This window comes from Aedes albopictus, chromosome 2 (assembly GCF_035046485.1).
Source record: "Aedes albopictus strain Foshan chromosome 2, AalbF5, whole genome shotgun sequence".
Taxonomy (NCBI): domain Eukaryota; kingdom Metazoa; phylum Arthropoda; class Insecta; order Diptera; family Culicidae; genus Aedes; species Aedes albopictus.
This window is the reverse complement of record NC_085137.1, coordinates 488,389,356-488,413,753: the sequence shown is the minus strand read 5'-3', so window position 1 is coordinate 488,413,753 and position 24,398 is coordinate 488,389,356. Positions and strand designations below refer to the sequence as shown.

At 39.7% G+C, this 24,398-nt stretch overlaps 1 protein-coding gene across 1 annotated transcript; it reads right to left on the bottom strand.

Annotated features, from left to right (window-relative positions):
- Positions 1-2,478: 2,478 nt before the first annotated feature.
- Positions 2,479-24,357, bottom strand: LOC109623142 (zinc finger protein 91). The gene is made up of 4 exons (XM_020077625.3): positions 24,129-24,357; positions 6,958-9,376; positions 3,463-6,254; positions 2,479-2,684 (listed from the first exon to the last, which is right to left on the bottom strand). The coding sequence occupies exons 1-4, from the start codon at positions 24,246-24,248 to the stop codon at positions 2,514-2,516; spliced, it is 5,502 nt and encodes a 1,833-aa protein (XP_019933184.3). The 5' UTR covers positions 24,249-24,357; the 3' UTR covers positions 2,479-2,513.
- Positions 24,358-24,398: the final 41 nt, after the last annotated feature.

The window sequence follows — 24,398 nt, the reverse complement described above, 5'->3', positions numbered from 1 at the left end:
CCGCATATAGAATATTATTTTTGGGAAATTTTGTTTTCATTCTTTTGCAGGCAACGATTCGAGGGTCACATTTTTGTTACTTTTTCAAAGTAATGTTAAATTTATGAATATTTTGCTGGAACTATTTTAATAAAAGTAAAAATCGTGGCTACTACTCAGATAATATGTGCACTTTATAGTTCAACTGAGTTTTGGAATGTAAACGTCCTATTTTTATGTTTTGTTGATAAACAAAGCAGAGATTGACGGCATGCACCGTTCGGTGCGAAAAAAGCGTGTGCTTCACACAATCGCAAGTGCTCGTCTCCCGTTTTGCCGAGAGACAAGAGACGTATGAGTGAGAGCTTTCGAAATTGTGCGAGAGACAATCGCAGCACTAGCTCTACGGCGCAGGGAGTAATGCACGGTGCTTGGAACTGCACTTGTCTCCAAACAGAAAAAATCAATTAATAGATTAATTGAAGAGTTTGTGTTTTCGGCAAAGTTGTTAAGCTTGTCAAGGGTTGACAAGTGATGGGTCGTTTGATTCGAAATTTTTCCAATCGTGCGTAGTATCAAGCCAAGTGCAAACCACGGAGACAAGCACTGAGAGAGTGCATACGACAGAGCGTGAGAGACAGGAGAGCTCCAGCGCGCGGCAAAGTAAACGAGCAACACACAACCGATTGCGCGTACTCGTCTCCTTCTAGTTTGTTGTGCTGTCTCGTAGCAGAGTGTGCGGCACGCAAAGAGTTTTGAGTCGCACCCTATCCCTGAAACAAAGACACAAGTCATCAAGTGTTGCAAGTCACCCCGCCGTTGCAAGTCACCCCGTTTGACGGTACCTATTTATCCTAACCTTATTGCATAGTAACGTCTCTAGACGTAAGAACAACGTACGAAAACAACGCAATCAGTCGAACATTTTGTCATGAATCGGAAATTACTATTTAATTTATAGATTAACCCTTTATAAGGCCGAGAGAACCAGGCACGGAATCCACTCGTTCTACATTGGAATATAAAGTACATGTGGTGTAATGAACAAAAACGTTTTTATTTTCAAAAAATTCGATGGTCGATTTTGTATGAAAAAAATTGGTCTAAATTTCAACTTTTTGTCAACAAAGTTTAAAATGTTGTAATTTTGTGATGCGTTAATCAATCATGCGGATTTTTTTACTGGTTTTTGCCATAATATTCATGAGTTACTTGTGTGGATTTGAACTCGATTGGTCAATAATTTTGGAAGTTATGGCAATTTTAGTACATGTCCTTTTATTATAGTAGGGTGGGGCGGGGCAAGATGGGTCGCATAAGGATGGATCACCATAACTTCGTAAATACAAATCGGATTGGTTTGCATTCGTCCGCTACTCTTCAATACACTAGTTAGCTATGCTAAAAGTCGATAAAAAGTTCATTAAATACAAAATATGATGTTAAACAAGCAGTTTTAAAAAGTGATCGATTTTGTGCCGTGAAAAAAGTGCGGGGCAAGATGGGTCACCTTTTAAGTAATTAACATTTTCTCAACGAAAAACGTCAAAATATAAGATTTGTTTCGCATTCAAATATGCTCCATATCCATACTGAGTAAACAAGAGCTACTAGTAAACATTTTATAAATTTATTTGGAATATAAAAAACTTTACGATTTGAGTGGTCCTGAGGCGACTTGAAAATCGATGTTTTTACTAAAAAATTATCATAATTTTATGTTATAATTTTGAGCGTTTATTCAGCTTGATTGAAGTCATTTATGAGATAGTCTTGTAATAAAAAATAAATAACTTTTGAATGCTCCAAAAATACGTTCAAAATTGAAGGTGACCCATCTTGCCCCGCGGCCGTTTATATGGAGAATATATGGAATGTATCGCATAAGAAAAATGGCAAAAAACCATTTTATTTTGCATTTCCAATGAGAGTGAATAATTTTTCAATCAATGCCCCAAACTTTTGTATATTCATGCTGGTCATCTAACAAAATTATTAACAGAATCAAAACATGAGTAATGCGCCCGAAAATGGCACTGACCCATCTTGCCCCGCGACCCATCTTGCCCCGCCCCACCCTATATTTTTTCAAAAGGCTGAGTTTCTAAAAATAATAAAGCAATCAAGTTGAAATTTTGTCCCCAAGTAAAATGAACATAGGCCTTTTATTCCTCATCATTCGATTTTCAATTCGCTCACCATAACAGAATTTCGAGCTTATAAACCTTCATGCACTCAAAAATGGATGTTTTTGGAGAGACATTTTGTCCTAAAAAAGCCCATTCATATTTGTTATGGCTCAAAAAAATCATGAGTGTACACAAAGACCTAATGTGTCCATCAGTTAAAACAGAAGTTGTAAAAATTTTCTAAACGAACAGAAAAAAATATGTGTATAAGGTGGCAATATAGTTGCCACTGCCTTATAAAGGGTTAAGGTGACCTTCAAATAGAATTCTTCAAAAGATCGTTAAATTACACGCGTTTTACTCAAATGCCACACGCACATTCATTCCATCTTCAACATTACGGTTCTACTTTACCACCTTCGCCGGTATTCCCTTCCATATCTTCTGCTTCCTCTCGGACCACTCGGTCGCATGTTTTTTCTTCAGGTGCGCGTATAAACTGGACTTTCCTCGGTACGGTTCCCCGCAAAGATCGCACGAATACAGCACCTCCCCGGTATGGGTCGCTCTGTGTTCCTGCGGAAGAATTAGTGTTGTTTATCAATGAAGTGTGTCGAGTTTTCGCTGATACCTCGCCGCCATTTTGTACATTGTCTTTGGAGTCAGGTTTGTTCCATGAATAATGAAAATTCGAGAAGATGTTAATTTTTATTGTTTGCTTTGTACCCTGCACTATAAAGGAATTCCTCCAGGGACCCCTAAAGGAATTTCTCCGGGGATTCATCAAGGAATTCACTCGGAAATACCTTCAGGGATTTCACAAGAAATTCCTCCAGGGATTTTTCATAGAATTCCTCCAGGGAATTTATCAAGGAAATCCTCCAGGGATCCCTCAAGGAATTCCTCCAAGGATCCCTGTAGTAATTCCTGCAGAGATTCCTTAAGGAATTCCTCCAGAGATCCCTCAAGGAATTCCTCCAGGGGTTCCTCAAGGAATTCCTCCAGGTATTCCTCAGAAATTTCTCCAAGGATTCGTCAAGGAATTCCTCCAGGGATTCCTCAAGGAATACCTCCAGGGATTCCTTAAGGAATTCCTCCAGGGATTCCTCAAGAAATGCCTCTAAGGATTCCTCAAGGAATTCCTCCAGGAATTCCTCAACTATTGATTTTCAGCTCTTGGTTGGTTCATTTTCAACCAATGGTTCATCCCAATAGTATTATTGAATGTATTAACAAAAGCATTTCATTTTGGGTATAGAGTTGCGAAATTATACAAAATATACAAAACCTGATCCAATGACAAAGTATACGTAAATGACGGCTTGATTTCTGTTCCCTCCAATCCAATACTTACCACCCAGGGCATCTTCTGACGGAACATTTTGTTGCAAAATTCGCACTTGAACTTTGGCACCGCGTGCGTTTGCTTCTTGTGATTCTGCAGAGCCCGCAGGTGGGAGTACTCCTTGTGGCAAATGTCACATTCGTACACCCGATCTCGGGCACCGTGCACATAATCCATGTGCGATTTGTACGTTCCACGCTTCAGCCATCGTTCGCAGATCTGACACTGGATGCGCGGTGCCTCGATTCCCAAGTGTGCGTAGTCTATGTGCCGTTTCAAACCAAGTTCGCTGACGAAGTTCTTGCCGCAGTGCTCGCAAACGTACAGTTGATCACTCTTGTGGCTGTGCTCTTTGGCCGTGTGCGTGTTCAGTGACATGGAGTTCAGGAACCGCTTTTTACACTCGGAGCATTCGAGTAGCTTGTGTTGTTCCATGTGCGCATCAAGGGCATCTTCCTGTACGAACTGCTGTGGACAGTGATTGCACTTATACAAGGGTACATCATCTGGTATGGTGCAGTTCAGTGTGTGTGCCGTCAGGTCATCCTTGGTCGAGAAGCTACTGCCACACTTCTTACATAGCAGACCGGTAGTTCTGAGGTGCTCTTCAATGTGCTGGACGATGTGAGATCTTTTGAAGAATTTCCTTTCACAGCATTTTACGTAGGTATAGTAAGATTGGTGCACCTGGCGGAAGTGAGTGCGCAATTCTCCAAAGGTTGATTCGATTGCGCCACAATGCTCACAAGTCAGTGTAAAGTGTTTACTAAGAAATTGATCTTCATTGGCTTTTTGCTCATTCTTCTTGGTTCTTACAGACTGTGATTGTAATGCTCCTTCCAACTCCTTCTGATATTCGCTCGCATGTTTAATCTGTTTGTGAAGAACGAGCGAATCGTTACACAAGTAGCGTCGATGACAATACTCACATTCGAAAGCATCCGGCTTAACGTGATATCTGACGTGGTCCACGAGAGCTTGTCGGCTGAAGAATTTGTTTTGGCAGCACATTACGTATGGATTTTGGCTATCATGTTCAGCTTGGAAATGGTCGCGCAAGCCGCTGAAAGTTTGCGCTGTTACACCACAAACCTCGCAAACGACACGAACGTTTTCGCTGATAAACTGATCGTCATCCTTCTCTTGCTTTCTAACTAATTCCTTATCGGCTTGATCTTCTGCGCCTTCTTCGGAGGACTCTTCGCTTGCCGTAGCTCGTTCATTCCGGTCATTCTCCTGGGCATTTGAACTACCATGGCCTTTCAGATGTTCGATAAGCGACCCACGTTTGGAAATTTTCTGATTACAGCACATGACGTAAACATTATTGGTATCATGCGCTATACGGAAATGGCTGCGAAGTTCTGCGAAGGTTGACTTCGTAATTCCACAGTGGTCGCATTCCAATTCAAAGTGTTTACTGATAAACTCATCCTGGTGGTCTCGCATACCCTTTACCTTTGGTCGCCTTCTGCGTGATTCACCATCACTGCTTTCCGGTTTGGTTGTCTTCTCGATCTCCAGTCCATGCTTGATACGCTTGTGCAATTCAAGACCATCGTAGCTCATGTACCGTTTTTGACACTGGTCGCACTGAAAGGCATTCGGATCGACATGGCATTTCACATGATTCAAGAGTAGACATCGCCTGTCAAACTTCTTGTCGCAGCATTTCGCGTACACTTTGATATCTTTGTGTTTCGCACGGAAATGTCTCCGTAGTAGCGAGAATGTCGTTGCTGCCACACCGCAGATGTCACATTCCATAGTGAAGTTTTCACTAAGAAACTGGTCGCCCTGGTCTAGGGCTTTCTTCTTTTTTGAAACGGTTCCTGTGTCTGTCTCTGTCTCTGAATCGGAACCGCCACTTGGAATTGAGGCATTTGATACCTCAGCTGGGAAGTCTTCCTCTACGGCATCCAGTGTTGTTAGCTCATCTTGATTCGTTTGTTTTTCGGGTAAAGTGTCGCCCGGAGGTTTGTCCAAAGAGTTACAGAACTTATTTGCGAAATTATTTACGCTGGCGTGACTCTTGAGGTGTTCGACTAGAAGACCACGTTGGCTGATCTTTTCGCCGCAGCAAATTACGTATACATTATTGCTGCTGTGCTCTGCACGGAAGTGGTTTCGCAGCTCAGTAAAAGTCGGTTCTACAGCATTGCAATGGTCACACGTTAATGTAATGTGCTTACTTATGAAGTTATCCTCCCGATTCCGTAGACCTTTCTGCTTCGCCACGCTGTCGTCAGTCTTTCTTATCACTTCCGTCTCTTTTTCCGCTGATTCATTCTCGCCCAAAAAGAAGTTTGTAGTAACGGTCTCCCCAATCTGAGTTGCCTTTTTTTCCTCGTACTCTTCCGGTTGATGAACCTCTGGAGAAAAGTCGCCCCAAGGCAATAAGTGTTCCTCTACTGCATTTTCTTCAGTAGCTGTAGCTTCTTCTAGCACATCCTGTATTGTCAGCTCTTCTATTTTTGGATGAACCTCGGTTGAAACATCGATTTCAGGCTCGTCACAGCTTTCAGTGTGGCCATCGCCCTCGAGATGCTTAATAAGGAGGTTACGTTTGCAGTACCTTTCGCCACAACACGTCACATATGTATGATTGGTCTTGTGCGCCACACGGTAATGGCTGCGCAGCTCACAAAATGTAGGTTTTGTGGCACCGCAGTGATCACACTTCAGCTTGATGTGTTTGCTTATAAATTCGTCCTGCTGCTCACGTAGTCCTTTTCGCTTCACCGTGTCAGGTTCCTTCGGTTGAACATCTGAATCTGTTGCCTTCGCCTTGTTGCCTGGTGCTGATTGATCATCAGGAAAAGAACATTAATTCAACTATGTTTTTACCTTATTTCAACAATTATTGACATCAACCAAATAATGTGAGAATAATTCAATTATTGTTCAAAAAAGCTCAATTTTAATTGCTCTCTCAACTTTTTAATTCCAACTAACAGGCACGTTCATGACAAATTAATTCAGCATGATGCTGAATAACATTTGGATAATTTTTAGGTAGAACCTTTGTTCGGATTTTGTTCACACAAATTTGGAGAAATTTTAAAGAATAGTATTGTGTACAACTGAACTAATAGTTGTTAAACGCGTTTTGGAAATATGTAGTAAAGCTGTTATTCAGCTATAGCAAAAATGATTAAAAATAAATCAAATTTAAAAAAAAAATCCACGAGAGTTTATGATTGGCACTTATGCTATCACGCAGAGAAATTTCATCTAATTGAACCAAAAATTTATATTTTTGGATCTCATTTTTGTTACAAATAGATTAATTTTTCAATCAAAGGTTGAACTTTATCTACTTTTCCAATTGAAAAAGCATTTGTACAGTAATGTGTACAGCATAATTTAAGTTCAGCTATCATTACTATTATAAAGCAACAATTCAGCATGCATACTTGTTTGTGGCATGCGATTGTTAGTTGGGTTTTCTGTGGGCTTGATATATTCAACAACAGAAAATTCATAACGATCCCGATTTCTTACCTATCTTCTCCAACAACACCAGATCGCTGTTGTGCTTGACCTGCTTGTGCATAACCAGAGCGTCTTTGCTCTTGTACTGCTTCTGGCACAACTCGCACTTGAAAGCATTCGGCTCGACGTGCCATTTGACGTGGTACAACAGGTCGTACCGTCTAATGAATCGCTTGTTGCAGCACATAACAAATGGTTGTTCTGCAGGATGAAATTCGAGGAAATGGTCACTTAACTGTGCAAAGCTCGGCGCTATTGCGTTACACAGCTCGCAGGTCATAGTGAAGTGATCTCTTATGTACTGATCCATTTCTTCATTTCTCTTAGATCTGTTGCTTCCTTGTTTCGACTGAGCAGCTGATGCTTCTGCAACAGAGGTTTCTATTGATGTCGTAAGCTTTACGGGCGTTGCATCAAAGTCTTCAATTACTGTACTCTTTATAGCCGATTTTATCGATGTTTTCCTCTGTTCATTCTTTCTCTTGATGACATGTTTCACGGCATGTTTGTTTTTCAGGTGCGCAGCTAGAGCCTCTTTACTTTTGTACTGTCGCTTACACAGCTCGCACTGGAAAGCATTCGGATCGACGTGACATTTGACGTGATTCAGGAGATCGTACCGTCGTGTGAATCGCTTGTTGCAGCATATCACGTAGTATTCTTCAGACGAGTGTTCTGCTAGGAAATGGTCACGCAACAGTAGGAAGGTTGATGTCGTCACATCGCATAGTGGACAAGTTATAGTGAAATGCTTTTTGAGGAACTTGTCTTCTTCAGCCAACGTTCCTTCATTTTCGGCTGAAGCTTCGTCACATAACTCAGATTGATCTTCTGTTGCATCTGCTACAGATCCTTCACTTACTGCACTCTCTATAGCCGCCTCTATCGATGCTTTTCTCTGTTTATACTTTCTCTTGATGACATCATGTTTGTTTTTTAGGTGCCCAACTAGAGCCTCTTTACTCTTGTACTGTCGCCGACACAGCTCGCACTGGAAAGCATTCGGATCGACGTGACATTTGACATGATTCAGGAGATCGTACCGTCGTGTGAATCGCTTGTCGCAGCATATCACGTAGTGTTCTTCAGACGAGTGTTCTGCTAGAAAATGATCACGCAACAGTAGGAAGGTTGATGTTGTCACATCGCATAGTGGACAAGTTATAGTGAAATGCTTTTTGAGGAACTTGTCTTCTTCAGCCAACGTTCCTTCATTTTCAACGGATTCTTTCGATTCTTCGTCACATAACTCAGGTTGGTCTTCTGTTGCATCTGCTACAGATCCTTCACTTACTGCATTCTCTATAGCCGCCTCTAGCGATGCTTTTCTCTGTTTATACTTTCTCTTGATGACATCATGTTTGTTTTTTAGGTGCCCAACTAGAGCCTCTTTACTTTTGTACGGTCGCTGACAAAGCTCGCACTGGAAAGCATTTGGATCGACGTGACATTTGACGTGATTCACGAGATCGTACCGTCGTGTGAATCGCTTGCCACAGCATACCACGTAGTGTTCCTCAGACTCGTGTTCTGCTCGAAAATGGTCACGCAGCAGTAGGAAGGTAGATACCGTCACACCACATAGTTGACAAGTTATAGTGAAATGTTGTTTGAGGTACTTGTCTTCTTCGGCTAACTTTTCTTCCTCGTCGCATTGTTTTGATTGTTCTTCTGCAGCATCTGTCACAGATTCTTCTACATCCTCTTTAACCGTTGCTATCGGTGTATTTCCGGGCTCAACACTTCTCGTGGTGACCGATTTATTAGAATGCTTGATTTGTTGATGCATAACGAGAGCATCTTTACTCTTGTACTGTCGCTGACACAGCTCACATTGGAAAGCATTCGGATTGACGTGCCATTTAACGTGATGCAACAAATCGTACCGCCTAATGAACCTTTTGTCGCAACACATTACATATGGTTCTTCGGGAGCGTGCATTGCGCGAAAATGATCCCGTAACAATGGAAACGTCGATGCTGTTGCACCACACAGCTCGCAGGTCATGGTAAAATGATCCTTGAGGAACTGATCTTCTTCATCGAGGTCTTCTGTTGCCGTCGAGCGCGTTGTCGCTTTTTGTGGCTTCGTCTGATCTTGTGACGTGTCGGAACATCTTATCTTTGATGCGCTAGCCCGGCTTTTGATTTGAGACTTTTTCCGAGGAGGCTCATACGACGAATCACTATCACTGGAAAAGTCTGGGTGTGCTTCGTCGGAGAATTCCTCGTTCTCCGCTTCACTGTTGAGTTCGACTTTAACCTCTTCGCATAACAGCTCACAGTCCAAAGGAGCTCCGAGGTGGCTTGGCAAGTTGATGAGATTTTGCTGATTTTCCCGTACTTTTTCCGAGTACTGATAGAAGTCGGCGATAGTATAGGAACAGGTCTGGCATACACCGGCGGGGATGCCGATCATTGTGTTGATCTGAAAAGATTGGGAAAAATACTGTACTGTATTATCTCATGCTCGCGTATCTCAAGTAAATGAACCATTCGTTTGGTTTTGGTCTTGCGTAGTTCATTGGATCCATTTGGATTGCAAAATGGTGAGTCAACAACCTGGAAGGAGCTCCAACATAGCACAAGTTCTTATCTTATGCTTCCTTGGGACAGTGGATGATAAAGACCATCGCACCAGCTAAGAGTCGTGTGACCAGAACTGCGTGCGACTCAAATAGCGTCTGTTCTGGCATTCAGCGGATATGCTACTTCATTGGAAGCTATACATAAGATGGTAATCCCGCCACGCTCCTGAAATCCTCCAGGCATTCCTTCAGCAATCCTTCCAGGCATTTATTCAGGAATTCCTCCAGGCAATACTTCTTCCGGAATTCCTGTGTATATTTTCCAGAGATTCCTCCAAGAATTTCTCAAGGGATTTTTCCAGGAATTCATCCAGAACTTTTTCTATGAATTTCTGCAAGAATTCCTCAAGGGATTTCTTCAGAAATTTCTCCGTGAACTCCTCCCAAAATTTCTCTAGGGATTTTTTCACGAATTCATTCAGGGATACTTCCAAAAATTTCTTCAGGGATTCTTCCTGGAATTCCACCATGGTTTTATCCAATAATTATCCTGGGGATTCCTCCAGGAATTCTTCCTTAAATACCTTCAGGAATTTCTCCAGGAAACCCTCCAGAAATACGTCCGGGAATTTCCGGAATAGATACAGCATTCTTTCAAGAATTCCTTCAGGCTTTGCTTCAAAAAAATCTTCCATGGATTTTGTCCAGAGATTCCTCCAAGGACTCTAGGGACTTGGTCAGGAATTTATCCAGAGATTGCTCTTGGCATTAGGTAATTTAGGCATTCCTTCAGTGATTCCTCTGCGAATTCTTTCAAGAATTCCTCCAGGGATTCTTACAGGGATTACTTCAGGAATTTCTCTAATGATTCCTTTCGAAATTGCTCTCGAGAAATCTTCAAAAAAAAATATTCAGGGGTTCCTTCAGAAATTTCAAAAATGCTTCCATCATCTTTTGCAGAGATGCACCCAAGAACTATGTACTCCAGGGATACCTAGAGGATTTCTAGAGGAATTCCTCTCGCGACTTGTATTAAGTTTCTCTAAGATAATTTTAAAGGGATGTGTTGCGAACAAAATTTGCTAAGCATACATGTTTACTCGGGCACCGCCGCGCCCGACGTCGAGCCAACCGTCGTTGCCACGTGAGCGGGCTGCCGTCGTTGCCGTAGCAACAACCCAACCGGAATCGCAGCAAGCGTGGGCTGATTTTGAATTTTAGATTAGAAGTGAAAAAACTATGACGCGACCGAGAAGTGAAGAATTTTCCCAACGCGTAGGAAGCCAAATTTGAATTGTAAAACTCTTTGTTAAACTAGTTAATTATAGTAATTAATTTCAATAACAGTTAACATCAAGCGTGTTATTAGTAAATTGCGTGAAATACCAGTTTGAGAAGTAGGTTGAAGTGAACTCGGGTGAAGGTGATTAGCTGTGGACAAAATCATCCTGCCTGATTAGTGCACGTGTATCGGCAGCCTGTTGGAGCCGAATCTGGTGCTCCTCCCCCGCAACCACGTAACTATCCTGAAACAGAGTAGGTAAACCACTGTCCTTTAATTCGCTACCAGGCAGAAGCTTACTGGATGCATACATAAAGGCAGGAAACTCTCTATGAAGTCATCCAGAAATATTTCCCCAATTTGCTCCAAGAAATCCTTTAGGAATTCATCCACGGATTTATTCAGGAATCCTTCCATAACTTTCTCCAAGAATACTACCTTGCAACTCTTGCAAAGAAATTCGCCATGCAATTCTTTAATTTTTCTTTTTTTTCTGAGATTATTTTTTCCCCAAAAAATCTTTTAAGAAGTTATTCATGGATTTCTTACCAGCGATTCCTGTAAGAGTTTTTCCAGGGATGTTACTGTAGGAAGCAATCTTAATAAATTAAATTGTTCGATATCAGATTATATAACGGTTTTGTAATTTGTTTGAAACGATTCATTTGTAATGTAATTTGTATGTGATTTTACTTTATTTTATTTCATGTGAAGAATTCCTACAATGGCACAGCCGGTGGGATCGTGTGGTGTGAAATATGAAAAATTGGAAGTGAAATGTGAAAAGTCGTGATTTTTGTTTGCAGCAAGCAAGCGCAAGAAAGTGATTTGCAATGCGTTGTACCCCTTGAACAGCAGCTGGAGATGGTTGAAAGTAAAGTGTCCTCTTTGTTATTCCGGACTCGTTAGTTGAAAGGTGAACAGGTTTGTGTTTGCCATGATGAGCTTGGATAAGGTAAGGTAAATGGAAGAACGATTATTATGACACACTTCCCTGACTTTGGTGATGTTATTAAAACATGAAAGAAACAGCATCTTTTTCTGCATTCTTTGTTCACTATCCAACCATACGGGTTGGCTCGTTTGACTGAAATCATCATACAATAGTCCATTTTACGAGCCGATTTTATGAATGAATTTTGACAAGAGGTAGTGTCCAATAACCCGTTAAAATCAATATCATCAACAACATTGTTGTCACTCGTAAATGTTGTCACTCGTAAAACTCGCAATTGATGAAAAAATCACAGACAACAGAAGTTGAAAATTTTGTTTTTTTTTATATATTTGACATTTTAATTTTTTTTCACAATCAGATGCAGAGAACAAAACAAGCGACCACCTTAGACAACCAGACACAGCATTTGATGAAAATAATCACAGGCAACAGACGTTGAAAATTTAATTCTTTTTTAATTAGTTGACACTTTCATTCTTTTTCACAACCAGATGCAGAGAACAAAACCAGCGACAACCTTAGACAACCAGACACAGCATTTGATGAAAATAATCACAGACAACAGACGTTGAAAATTTCATTTTTTTTTAAATAGTTGACACTTTCATTCTTTTTCACAACCAGATGCAGAGAACAAAACCAGCGACAACCTTAGACAACCAGACACAGTATTTAATGAAAAAATCACAGACAACAGTCGTTGAAATTTTTAATTTTTTTTTATAATACAGAAAAGAATTTGTCACTCTTAGACAACTGAATGCAACTGTTGCTGGAAATAACACAGATAGCACATACCTACTTCTTAAACAATTTTATTATAATTTTTTTCGGTCACGATTCTTTTTGCGACTATCAGTTAAGAAGCTAAATAAGCAGGTAAGGTTGCAACAGTTGAAATGACTCAAAAGAAGCTTAAATAAACGCAATGCTTGGAAAACTAGTGTCGCCCCAAGGCTTGAGCGAACAAATTAAGGTTTCATCTTAGTAAATACAAGATTATATCGTGAATAGAAGTGGTGGTATTCTTCTTCCAACGATGGGCATTAGAGAGGTATTTTGTACGCTACGTTCCACCACTTGATGCTGATACTTGATTGAAAAATTTAAGGTTGAAAACCTCAATCCAAGAGAGTTTTGAGATCGGAGATTATGAATGGATGAATCTGTGGCAGGCAATTTAGAACGATGCGAAGGAATATTTTCTGGTTTTGATACTTGATCGGTAACATTGAGCTTGAAAACCTCAATCCAAGAGAGTTTTAAGATTGGAGATTATGAATGGATGAATATGTGGCAGGCGATTTAGAGCGATGCGAAAGAATATTTTCTGGTTTTGATACTTGATTGGTAACATTGAGCTTGAAAACCTCAATCCAAGAGAATTTTGTGATCGGAGATTGTGAATGGATGAATCTGTGGCAGGCGATTTAGAGCGATGCGAAGGAATATTTTCTGGTTTCGATACTTGATTGGTAACATTGAGCTTGAAAACCTCAATCCAAGAGAGTTTTAAGATTGGAGATTATGAATGGATGAATATGTGGCAGGCGATTTAGAGCGATGCGAAAGAATATTTTCTGGTTTTGATACTTGATTGGTAACATTGAGCTTGAAAACCTCAATCCAATAGAGTTTTGAGATCGGAGATTGTGCATGGATGTATCTGGGGCTAGCGATTCAGAGCGATGCGAATGAATATTTTCTGGTTTTGATACTTGATTGGTAACATTGAGCTTGAAAACCTCAATCCAAGAGAGTTTTGAGATCGGAGATTATGAATGGATGAATCTGTGGCAAGCGATTTAGAGCGATGTAAAGGAATATTTTCTGGTTTTGATACTTGATTGGTAACATTGAGCTTGAAAACCTCAATCCAATAGAGTTTTGAGATCGGAGATTGTGCATGGATGTATCTGGGGCAAGCGATTCAGAGCGATGTGAATGAATATTTTCTGGTTTTGATACTTGATTGGTAACATTGAGCTGTGGCAGGCAATTTAGAACGAAGCGAAGGAATATTTTCTGGTTTTGAAACTTGATTGGTAACATTGAGCTTGAAAACCTCAATCCAAGAGAGTTTTAAGATCGAAAATTACGAATGGATGAATCTGTGGCAGGCGATTTAGAGCAATGCGAATGAATATTTTCTGGTTTTGATACTTGATTGGTAACATTGAGCTTGAAAACCTCAATCCAAGAGAGTTTTGAGATCGGAGATTATGAATGGATGAATCTGTGGCAGGCGATTTGGAGCGATGCGAAGGAATATTTTCTGGTTTCGATACTTGATTGGTAACATTGAGCTTGAAAACCTCAATCCAATAGAGTTTTGAGTTCAGAGATTATGAATGGATGAATCTGTGGCAGGCGATTTAGAGCGATGCGAAGGAATATTTTCTGGTTTTGATACTTGATTGGTAACATTGAACTTGAAAAACTCAATCCAAGAGAGTTTTAAGATTGGAGATTATGAATGGATGAATATGTGGCAGGCGATTTAGAGCGATGCGAAAGAATATTTTCTGGTTTTGATACTTGATTGGTAACATTGAGCTTGAAAACCTCAATCCAATAGAGTTTTGAGTTCAGAGATTATGAATGGATGAATCTGTGGCAGGCGATTTAGAGCGATGCGAAGGAATATTTTCTGGTTTTGATACTTGATTGGTAACATTGAACTTGAAAAACTCAATCCAATAGAGTTTTGAGTTCAGAGATTATGAATGGATGAATCTGTGGCAGGTGATTTAGAGCGATGCGAAGGAATATTTTTTGGTTTTGATACTTAATTGGTAACATTGAGCTTGAAAACCTTAATCCAAGAGAGTTTTGTGATCGGAGATTGTGAATGGATGAATCTGTGGCAGGCGATTTACAGCGATGCGAAGGAATATTTTCTGGTTTTGATACTAGATTGGTAACATTGAGCTTGAAAACCTCAATCCAAGAGAGTTTTAAGATTGGAGATTATGAATGGATGAATATGTGGCAGGCGATTTGGAGCGATGCGAAAGAATATTTTCTGGTTTTGATACTTGATTGGTAACATTGAGCTTGAAAACCTCAATCCAATAGAGTTTTGAGATCGGAGATTGTGCATGGATGTATCTGGGGCTAGCGATTCAGAGCGATGCGAATGAATATTTTCTGGTTTTGATACTTGATTGGTAACATTGAGCTTGAAAACCTCAATCCAAGAGAGTTTTGAGATCGGAGATTATGAATGGATGAATCTGTGGCAAGCGATTTAGAGCGATGTAAAGGAATATTTTCTGGTTTTGATACTTGATTGGTAACATTGAGCTTGAAAACCTCAATCCAATAGAGTTTTGAGATCGGAGATTGTGAATGGATGTATCTGGGGCAAGCGATTCAGAGCGATGCGAATGAATATTTTCTGGTTTTGATACTTGATTGGTAACATTGAGCTGTGGCAGGCAATTTAGAACGAAGCGAAGGAATATTTTCTGATTTTGAAACTTGATTGGTAACATTGAGCTTGAAAACCTCAATCCAAGAGAGTTTTAAGATCGAAAATTATGAATGGATGAATCTGTGGCAGGCGATTTAGAGCGATGCGAAGGAATAATTTCTGGTTTTGATACTTGATTGGTAACATTGAGCTTGAAAACCTCAATCCAAGAGAGTTTTGAGATCGGAGATTGTGAATGGATGAATCTGCGGCAAGCGATTTACAGCGATGCGAAGGAATATTTTCTAGTTTTGATACTTGATTGGTAACATTGAGCTTAAAAACCTCAATCCAAGAGAGTTTTAAGATCGGAGATTATGAATGGATGAATCTGTGGCAGGTGAATTGGAGCGATGCGAAGGAATATTTTCTGGTTTTGATACCTGATTGGTAACATTGAGCTTGAAAACCTCAATCCAAGAGAGTTTTGTGATCGGAGATTATGAATGGATGAATCTGTGGCAGGCAATTTAGAACGATGCGAAGGAATATTTTCTGGTTTTGATACTTGATTGGTAACATTGAGCTTGAAAACCTCAATCCAAGAGAGTTTTGAGATCGGAGATTATGAATGAATGAATCTGTGGCAGGCGATTTAGAGCGATGCGAATGAATATTTTCTGGTTTTGATACTTGATTGGTAACATTGAGCTTGAAAACCTCAATCCAAGAGAGTTTTGAGATCGGAGATTATGAATGGATGAATCTGTGGCAGGCGATTTACAGCGATGCGAAGGAATATTTTCTGGTTTTGATACTTGATTGGTAACATTGAGCTTGAAAACCTCAATCCAAGAGAGTTTTAAGATGGGAGATTATGAATGGACGAATCTGTGGCAGGCGATTTGGAGCGATGCGAAGGATTATTTTCTGGTTTTGATACTTGATTGGTAACATTGAGCTTGAAAACCTCAATCCAAGAGAGTTTTGAGATCGGAGATTATGAATAAATGAATCTGTGGCAGGCGATTTAGAGCGATGCGAATGAATATTTTCTGGTTTTGATACTTGATTGGTAACATTGAGCTTGAAAACCTCAATCCAAACCTCAATTGAATCTGTGGCAGGCGATTTAGAGCGATGCGAATGAACATTTTCTGGTTTTGATACTTGATTGGTAACATTGAGCTTGAAAACCTCAATGCAAGAGAGTTTTGAGATCGGAGATTATGAATGGATGAATCTGTGGCAAGCGATTTAGAGCGATGCGAATGAATATTTTCTGGTTTTGATACTTGATTGTTAACATTGAGCTTGAAAACCTCAATCCAAGAGAGTTTTGAGATCGGAGATTATGAATTGATGAATCTGTGGCAGGCATTTTAGAACGATGCGAAGGAATATTTTCTGGTTTTGATACTTGATTGGTAACATTGAGCTTGAAAACCTCAATCCAAGAGAGTTTTAAGATGGGAGAATATGAATGGGCGAATCTGTGGCAGGCGATTTGGAGCGATGCGAAGGATTATTTTCTGGTTTTGATACTTGATTGGTAACATTGAGCTTGAAAACCTCAATCCAAGAGAGTTTTGAGATCGGAGATTATGAATGGATGAATCTGTGGCAGGCAATTTAGAACGATGCGAAGGAATATTTTCTGGTTTTGATACTTGATTGGTAACATTGAGCTTGAAAACCTCAATCCAAGAGAGTTTTGAGATCGGAGATTATGAATGAATGAATCTGTGGCAGGCGATTTAGAGCGATGCGAATGATTTTTTTCTGGTTTTGATACTTGATTGGTAACATTGAGCTTGAAAACCTCAATCCAATAGAGTTTTGAGATCGGAGATTGTGAATGGATGAATCTGTGGCAGGCGATTTACAGCGATGCGAAGGAATATTTTCTGGTTTTGATACTTGATTGGTAACATTGAGCTTGAAAACCTCAATCCAAGAGAGTTTTGAGATCGGAGATTATGAATGGATGAATCTGTGGCAGGCGATTTAGAGCGATGTAAAGGAATATTTTCTGGTTTTGATACTTGATTGGTAGCATTGAGCTTGAAAACCTCAATCCAAAAGAGTTTTAAGATGGGAGATTATGAATGGACGAATCTGTGGCAGGCGATTTGGAGCGATGCGAAGGATTATTTTCTGGTTTTGATACTTGATTGGTAACATTGAGCTTGAAAACCTCAATCCAAGAGAGTTTTGAGATCGGAGATTATGAATAAATGAATCTGTGGCAGGCGATTTAGAGCGATGCGAATGAATATTTTCTGGTTTTGATACTTGATTGGTAACATTGAGCTTGAAAACCTCAATCCAAACCTCAATTGAATCTGTGGCAGGTGATTTAGAGCGATGCGAATGAACATTTTCTGGTTTTGATACTTGATTGGTAACATTGAGCTTGAAAACCTCAATCCAAGAGAGTTTTAAGATGGGAGATTATGAATGGACGAATCTGTGGCAGGCGATTTGGAGCGATGCGAAGGATTATTTTCTGGTTTTGATACTTGATTGGTAACATTGAGCTTGAAAACCTCAATCCAAGAGAGTTTTGAGATCGGAGATTATGAATGGATGAATCTGTGGCAGGCGATTTAGAGCGATGCGAATGAATATTTTCTGGTTTTGATACTTGATTGGTAACATTGAGCTTGAAAACCTCAATCCAAGAGAGTTTTGAGATCGGAGATTATGAATGGATGAATCTGTGGCAGGCAATTTAGAACGATGCGAAGGAATATTTTCTGGTTTTGATACTTGATTGGTAACATTGAGCTTGAAAACCTCAATCCAAGAGAGTTTTAAGATGGGAGATTATGAATGGACGAATCTGTGGCAGGCGATTTGGAGCGATGCGAAGGATTATTTTCTGGTTTTGATACTTGATTGGTAACATTGAGCTTGAAAACCTCAATCCAAGAGAGTTTTGAGATCGGAGATTATGAATGGATGAATCTGTGGCAGGCAATTTAGAACGATGCGAAGGAATATTTTCTGGTTTTGATACTTGATTGGTAACATTGAGCTTGAAAACCTCAATCCAAGAGAGTTTTAAGATGGGAGATTATGAATGGACGAATCTGTGGCAGGCGATTTGGAGCGATGCGAAGGATTATTTTCTGGTTTTGATACTTGATTGGTAACATTGAGCTTGAAAACCTCAATCCAAGAGAGTTTTGAGATCGGAGATTATGAATGGATGAATCTGTGGCAGGCGATTTAGAGCGATGTAAAGGAATATTTTCTGGTTTTGATACTTGATTGGTAGCATTGAGCTTGAAAACCTCAATCCAAGAGAGTTTTAAGATGGGAGATTATGAATGGACGAATCTGTGGCAGGCGATTTGGAGCGATGCGAAGGATTATTTTCTGGTTTTGATACTTGATTGGTAACATTGAGCTTGAAAACCTCAATCCAAGAGAGTTTTGAGATCGGAGATTATGAATGGATGAATCTGTGGCAGGCGATTTAGAGCGATGCGAATGAATATTTTCTGGTTTTGATACTTGATTGGTAACATTGAGCTTGAAAACCTCAATCCAAGAGAGTTTTGAGATCGGAGATTATGAATGGATGAATCTGTGGCAGGCAATTTAGAACGATGCGAAGGAATATTTTCTGGTTTTGATACTTGATTGGTAACATTGAGCTTGAAAACCTCAATCCAAGAGAGTTTTAAGATGGGAGATTATGAATGGACGAATCTGTGGCAGGCGATTTGGAGCGATGCGAAGGATTATTTTCTGGTTTTGATACTTGATTGGTAACATTGAGCTTGAAAACCTCAATCCAAGAGAGTTTTGAGATCGGAGATTATGAATGGATGAATCTGTGGCAGGCAATTTAGAACGATGCGAAGGAATATTTTCTGGTTTTGATACTTGATTGGTAACATTGAGCTTGAAAACCTCAATCCAAGAGAGTTTTAAGATGGGAGATTATGAATGGACGAATCTGTGGCAGGCGATTTGGAGCGATGCGAAGGATTATTTTCTGGTTTTGATACTTGATTGGTAACATTGAGCTTGAAAACCTCAATCCAAGAGAGTTTTGAGATCGGAGATTATGAATGGATGAATCTGTGGCAGGCGATTTAGAGCGATGCGAATGAATATTTTCTGGTTTTGATACTTGATTGGTAACATTGAGCTTGAAAACCTCAATCCAAGAGAGTTTTGAGATCGGAGATTATGAATGGATGAATCTGTGGCAGGCGATTTAGAGCGATGTAAAGGAATATTTTCTGGTTTTGATACTTGATTGGTAGCATTGAGCTTGAAAACCTCAATCCAAGAGAGTTTTAAGATGGGAGATTATGAATGGACGAATCTGTGGCAGGCGATTTGGAGCGATGCGAAGGATTATTTTCTGGTTTTGATACTTGATTGGTAACATTGAGCTTGAAAACCTCAATCCAAGAGAGTTTTGAGATCGGAGATTATGAATGGATGAATCTGTGGCAGGCGATTTAGAGCGATGCGAATGAATATTTTCTGGTTTTGATACTTGATTGGTAACATTGAGCTTGAAAACCTCAATCCAAGAGAGTTTTGAGATCGGAGATTATGAATGGATGAATCTGTGGCAGGCAATTTAGAACGATGCGAAGGAATATTTTCTGGTTTTGATACTTGATTGGTAACATTGAGCTTGAAAACCTCAATCCAAGAGAGTTTTAAGATGGGAGATTATGAATGGACGAATCTGTGGCAGGCGATTTGGAGCGATGCGAAGGATTATTTTCTGGTTTTGATACTTGATTGGTAACATTGAGCTTGAAAACCTCAATCCAAGAGAGTTTTGAGATCGGAGATTATGAATGGATGAATCTGTGGCAGGCAATTTAGAACGATGCGAAGGAATATTTTCTGGTTTTGATACTTGATTGGTAACATTGAGCTTGAAAACCTCAATCCAAGAGAGTTTTAAGATGGGAGATTATGAATGGACGAATCTGTGGCAGGCGATTTGGAGCGATGCGAAGGATTATTTTCTGGTTTTGATACTTGATTGGTAACATTGAGCTTGAAAACCTCAATCCAAGAGAGTTTTGAGATCGGAGATTATGAATGAATGATTCTGTGGCAGGCGATTTAGAGCGATGCGAATGAATATTTTCTGGTTTTGATACTTGATTGGTAACATTGAGCTTGAAAACCTCAATCCAAGAGAGTTTTGAGATCGGAGATTATGAATGGATGAATCTGTGGCAGGCGATTTACAGCGATGCGAAGGAATATTTTCTGGTTTTGATACTTGATTGGTAACATTGAGCTTGAAAACCTCAATCCAAGAGAGTTTTAAGATCGGAGATTATGAATGGATGAATCTATGGCAGGCGATTTAGAGCGATGTAAAGGAATATTTTCTGGTTTTGATACTTGATTGGTAACATTGAGCTTGAAAACCTCAATCCAAAGGAGTTTTGAGATCGGAGATTATGAATGAATGAATCTGTGGCAGGCGATTTAGAGCGATGCGAATGAATATTTTCTGGTTTTGATACTTGATTGGTAACATTGAGCTTGAAAACCTCAATCCAAGAGAGTTTTGAGATCGGAGATTATGAATGGATGAATCTGTGGCAGGCGATTTACAGCGATGCGAAGGAATATTTTCTGGTTTTGATACTTGATTGGTAACATTGAGCTTGAAAACCTCAATCCAAGAGAGTTTTAAGATCGGAGATTATGAATGGATGAATCTGTGTCAGGCGATTTAGAGCGATGTAAAGGAATATTTTCTGGTTTTGATACTTGATTGGTAGCATTGAGCTTGAAAACCTCAATCCAAGAGAGTTTTAAGATGGGAGATTATGAATGGACGAATCTATGGCAGGCGATTTGGAGCGATGCGAAGGATTATTTTCTGGTTTTGATACTTGATTGGTAACATTGAGCTTGAAAACCTCAATCCAAGAGAGTTTTGAGATCGGAGATTATGAATAAATGAATCTGTGGCAGGCGATTTAGAGCGATGCGAATGAATATTTTCTGGTTTTGATACTTGATTGGTAACATTGAGCTTGAAAACCTCAATCCAAACCTCAATTGAATCTGTGGCAGGCGATTTAGAGCGATGCGAATGAACATTTTCTGGTTTTGATACTTGATTGGTAACATTGAGCTTGAAAACCTCAATCCAAGAGAGTTTTGAGATCGGAGATTATGAATGGATGAATCTGTGGCAGGCGATTTAGAGCGATGCGAATGAATATTTTCTGGTTTTGATACTTGATTGGTAACATTGAGCTTGAAAACCTCAATCCAAGAGAGTTTTGAGATCGGAGATTATGAATGGATGAATCTGTGGCAGGCAATTTAGAACGATGCGAAGGAATATTTTCTGGTTTTGATACTTGATTGGTAACATTGAGCTTGAAAACCTCAATCCAAGAGAGTTTTAAGATGGGAGATTATGAATGGACGAATCTGTGGCAGGCGATTTGGAGCGATGCGAAGGATTATTTTCTGGTTTTGATACTTGATTGGTAACATTGAGCTTGAAAACCTCAATCCAAGAGAGTTTTGAGATCGGAGATTATGAATGGATGAATCTGTGGCAGGCAATTTAGAACGATGCGAAGGAATATTTTCTGGTTTTGATACTTGATTGGTAACATTGAGCTTAAAAACCTCAATCCAAGAGAGTTTTAAGATGGGAGATTATGAATGGACGAATCTGTGGCAGGCGATTTGGAGCGATGCGAAGGATTATTTTCTGGTTTTGATACTTGATTGGTAACATTGAGCTTGAAAACCTCAATCCAAAGGAGTTTTGAGATCGGAGATTATGAATGAATGAATCTGTGGCAGGCGATTTAGAGCGATGCGAATGAATATTTTCTGGTTTTGATACTTGATTGGTAACATTGAGCTTGAAAACCTCAATCCAAGAGAGTTTTGAGATCGGAGATTATGAATGAATGAATCCGTGGCAGGCGATTTAGAGCGATGCGAATGAATATTTTCTGGTTTTGATACTTGATTGGTAACATTGAGCTTGAAAACCTCAATCCAAGAGAGTTTTGAGATCGGAGATTATGAATGGATGAATCTGTGGCAGGCGATTTACAGCGATGTAAAGGAATATTTTCTGGTTTTGGATTGGTAACATTGAGCTTGAAAACCTCAATCCAAGAGAGTTTTGAGATCGGAGATTATGAATGGATGAATCTGTGGCAGGCAATTTAGAACGATGCGAAGGAATATTTTCTGGTTTTGATACTTGATTGGTAACATTGAGCTTGAAAACCTCAATCCAAGAGAGTTTTGAGATCGGAGATTATGAATGGATGAATCTGTGGCAGGCAATTTAGAACGATGCGAAGGAATATTTTTTGGTTTTGATACTTGATTGGTAACATTGAGCTTGAAAACCTCATTCCAAGAGAGTTTTGAGATCGGAGATTATGAATGGATGAATCTGTGGCAGGCAATTTAGAACGATGCGAAGGAATATTTTCTGGTTTTGATACTTGATTGGTAACATTGAGCTTGAAAACCTCAATCCAAGAGAGTTTTAAAATGGCAGATTATGAATGGACGAACCTGTGGCAGGCGATTTAGAGCGATGCGAAGGAATATTTTTTGGTTTTGATACTTGATTGGTAACATTGAGCTTGAAAACCTCAATCCAAGAGAGTTTTAAGATCGGAGATTATGAATGGATGAATCTGTGTCAGGCGATTTAGAGCGATGTAAAGGAATATTTTCTGGTTTTGATACTTGATTGGTAGCATTGAGCTTGAAAACCTCAATCCAAGAGAGTTTTAAGATGGGAGATTATGAATGGACGAATCTATGGCAGGCGATTTGGAGCGATGCGAAGGATTATTTTCTGGTTTTGATACTTGATTGGTAACATTGAGCTTGAAAACCTCAATCCAAGAGAGTTTTGAGATCGGAGATTATGAATAAATGAATCTGTGGCAGGCGATTTAGAGCGATGCGAATGAATATTTTCTGGTTTTGATACTTGATTGGTAACATTGAGCTTGAAAACCTCAATCCAAACCTCAATTGAATCTGTGGCAGGCGATTTAGAGCGATGCGAATGAACATTTTCTGGTTTTGATACTTGATTGGTAACATTGAGCTTGAAAACCTCAATCCAAGAGAGTTTTGAGATCGGAGATTATGAATGGATGAATCTGTGGCAGGCGATTTAGAGCGATGCGAATGAATATTTTCTGGTTTTGATACTTGATTGGTAACATTGAGCTTGAAAACCTCAATCCAAGAGAGTTTTGAGATCGGAGATTATGAATGGATGAATCTGTGGCAGGCAATTTAGAACGATGCGAAGGAATATTTTCTGGTTTTGATACTTGATTGGTAACATTGAGCTTGAAAACCTCAATCCAAGAGAGTTTTGAGATCGGAGATTATGAATGGATGAATCTGTGGCAGGCAATTTAGAACGATGCGAAGGAATATTTTTTGGTTTTGATACTTGATTGGTAACATTGAGCTTGAAAACCTCAATCCAAGAGAGTTTTGTGATCGGAGATTGTGAATGGATGAATCTGTGGCAGGCGATTTACAGCGATGCGAAGGAATGTTTCCTGGTTTTGATACTTGATTGGTAACATTGAGCTTGAAAACCTCAATTAGGTGTTTCGTGGTGTTTCTCTAGAAAGACAACTGGAGATCCTACCAAAACTTTGTAAAAAAATTGTAAAGGGAAATCCCCTCGGCACTGCCTGGTGGGTTTCTTTCAACAATTGTTTTAGGACTTATCCTAGGATTCCTTCAGGAAATCCTCCGTAAATCAGCACCACGCTTGTTTGTGTTAATCGAAAACCTGGCTATGCCCTTGCTACGTATTATAGCCGTGAATCTGGACAACCTCATCTTAGATGCAGACTACTGACCATATTAAAGTTCCTTTGAGAAAATTTCCACCAAGGTCTAGGGGTGATGTTTGTAATACCGATATCACTGTGATAGAAGATGACCATGTCGTTAGCGTGTACTCACCTGGAAAGTAAAGACCTTCTCCATCTTTTCCTTGAACTGAGGATTGTCGATCGTGGTACAGCTCTCTGCAAACGGATCCAAACAAAGTCGACATCCGCTGATGGGTTCCGTTGTAGCCATCTTGACCCTGAATCCGTTCCAGGCAGCAGGTGCATTAAACACTGTTTCGCACTAAATCTAGTAGTAAGTGGTACAAACAAAACTAATTAAACTATTGTAATTGAATAAAGATTGAATTCTTTCTACATACTTATACGCTGCTGCTTACGG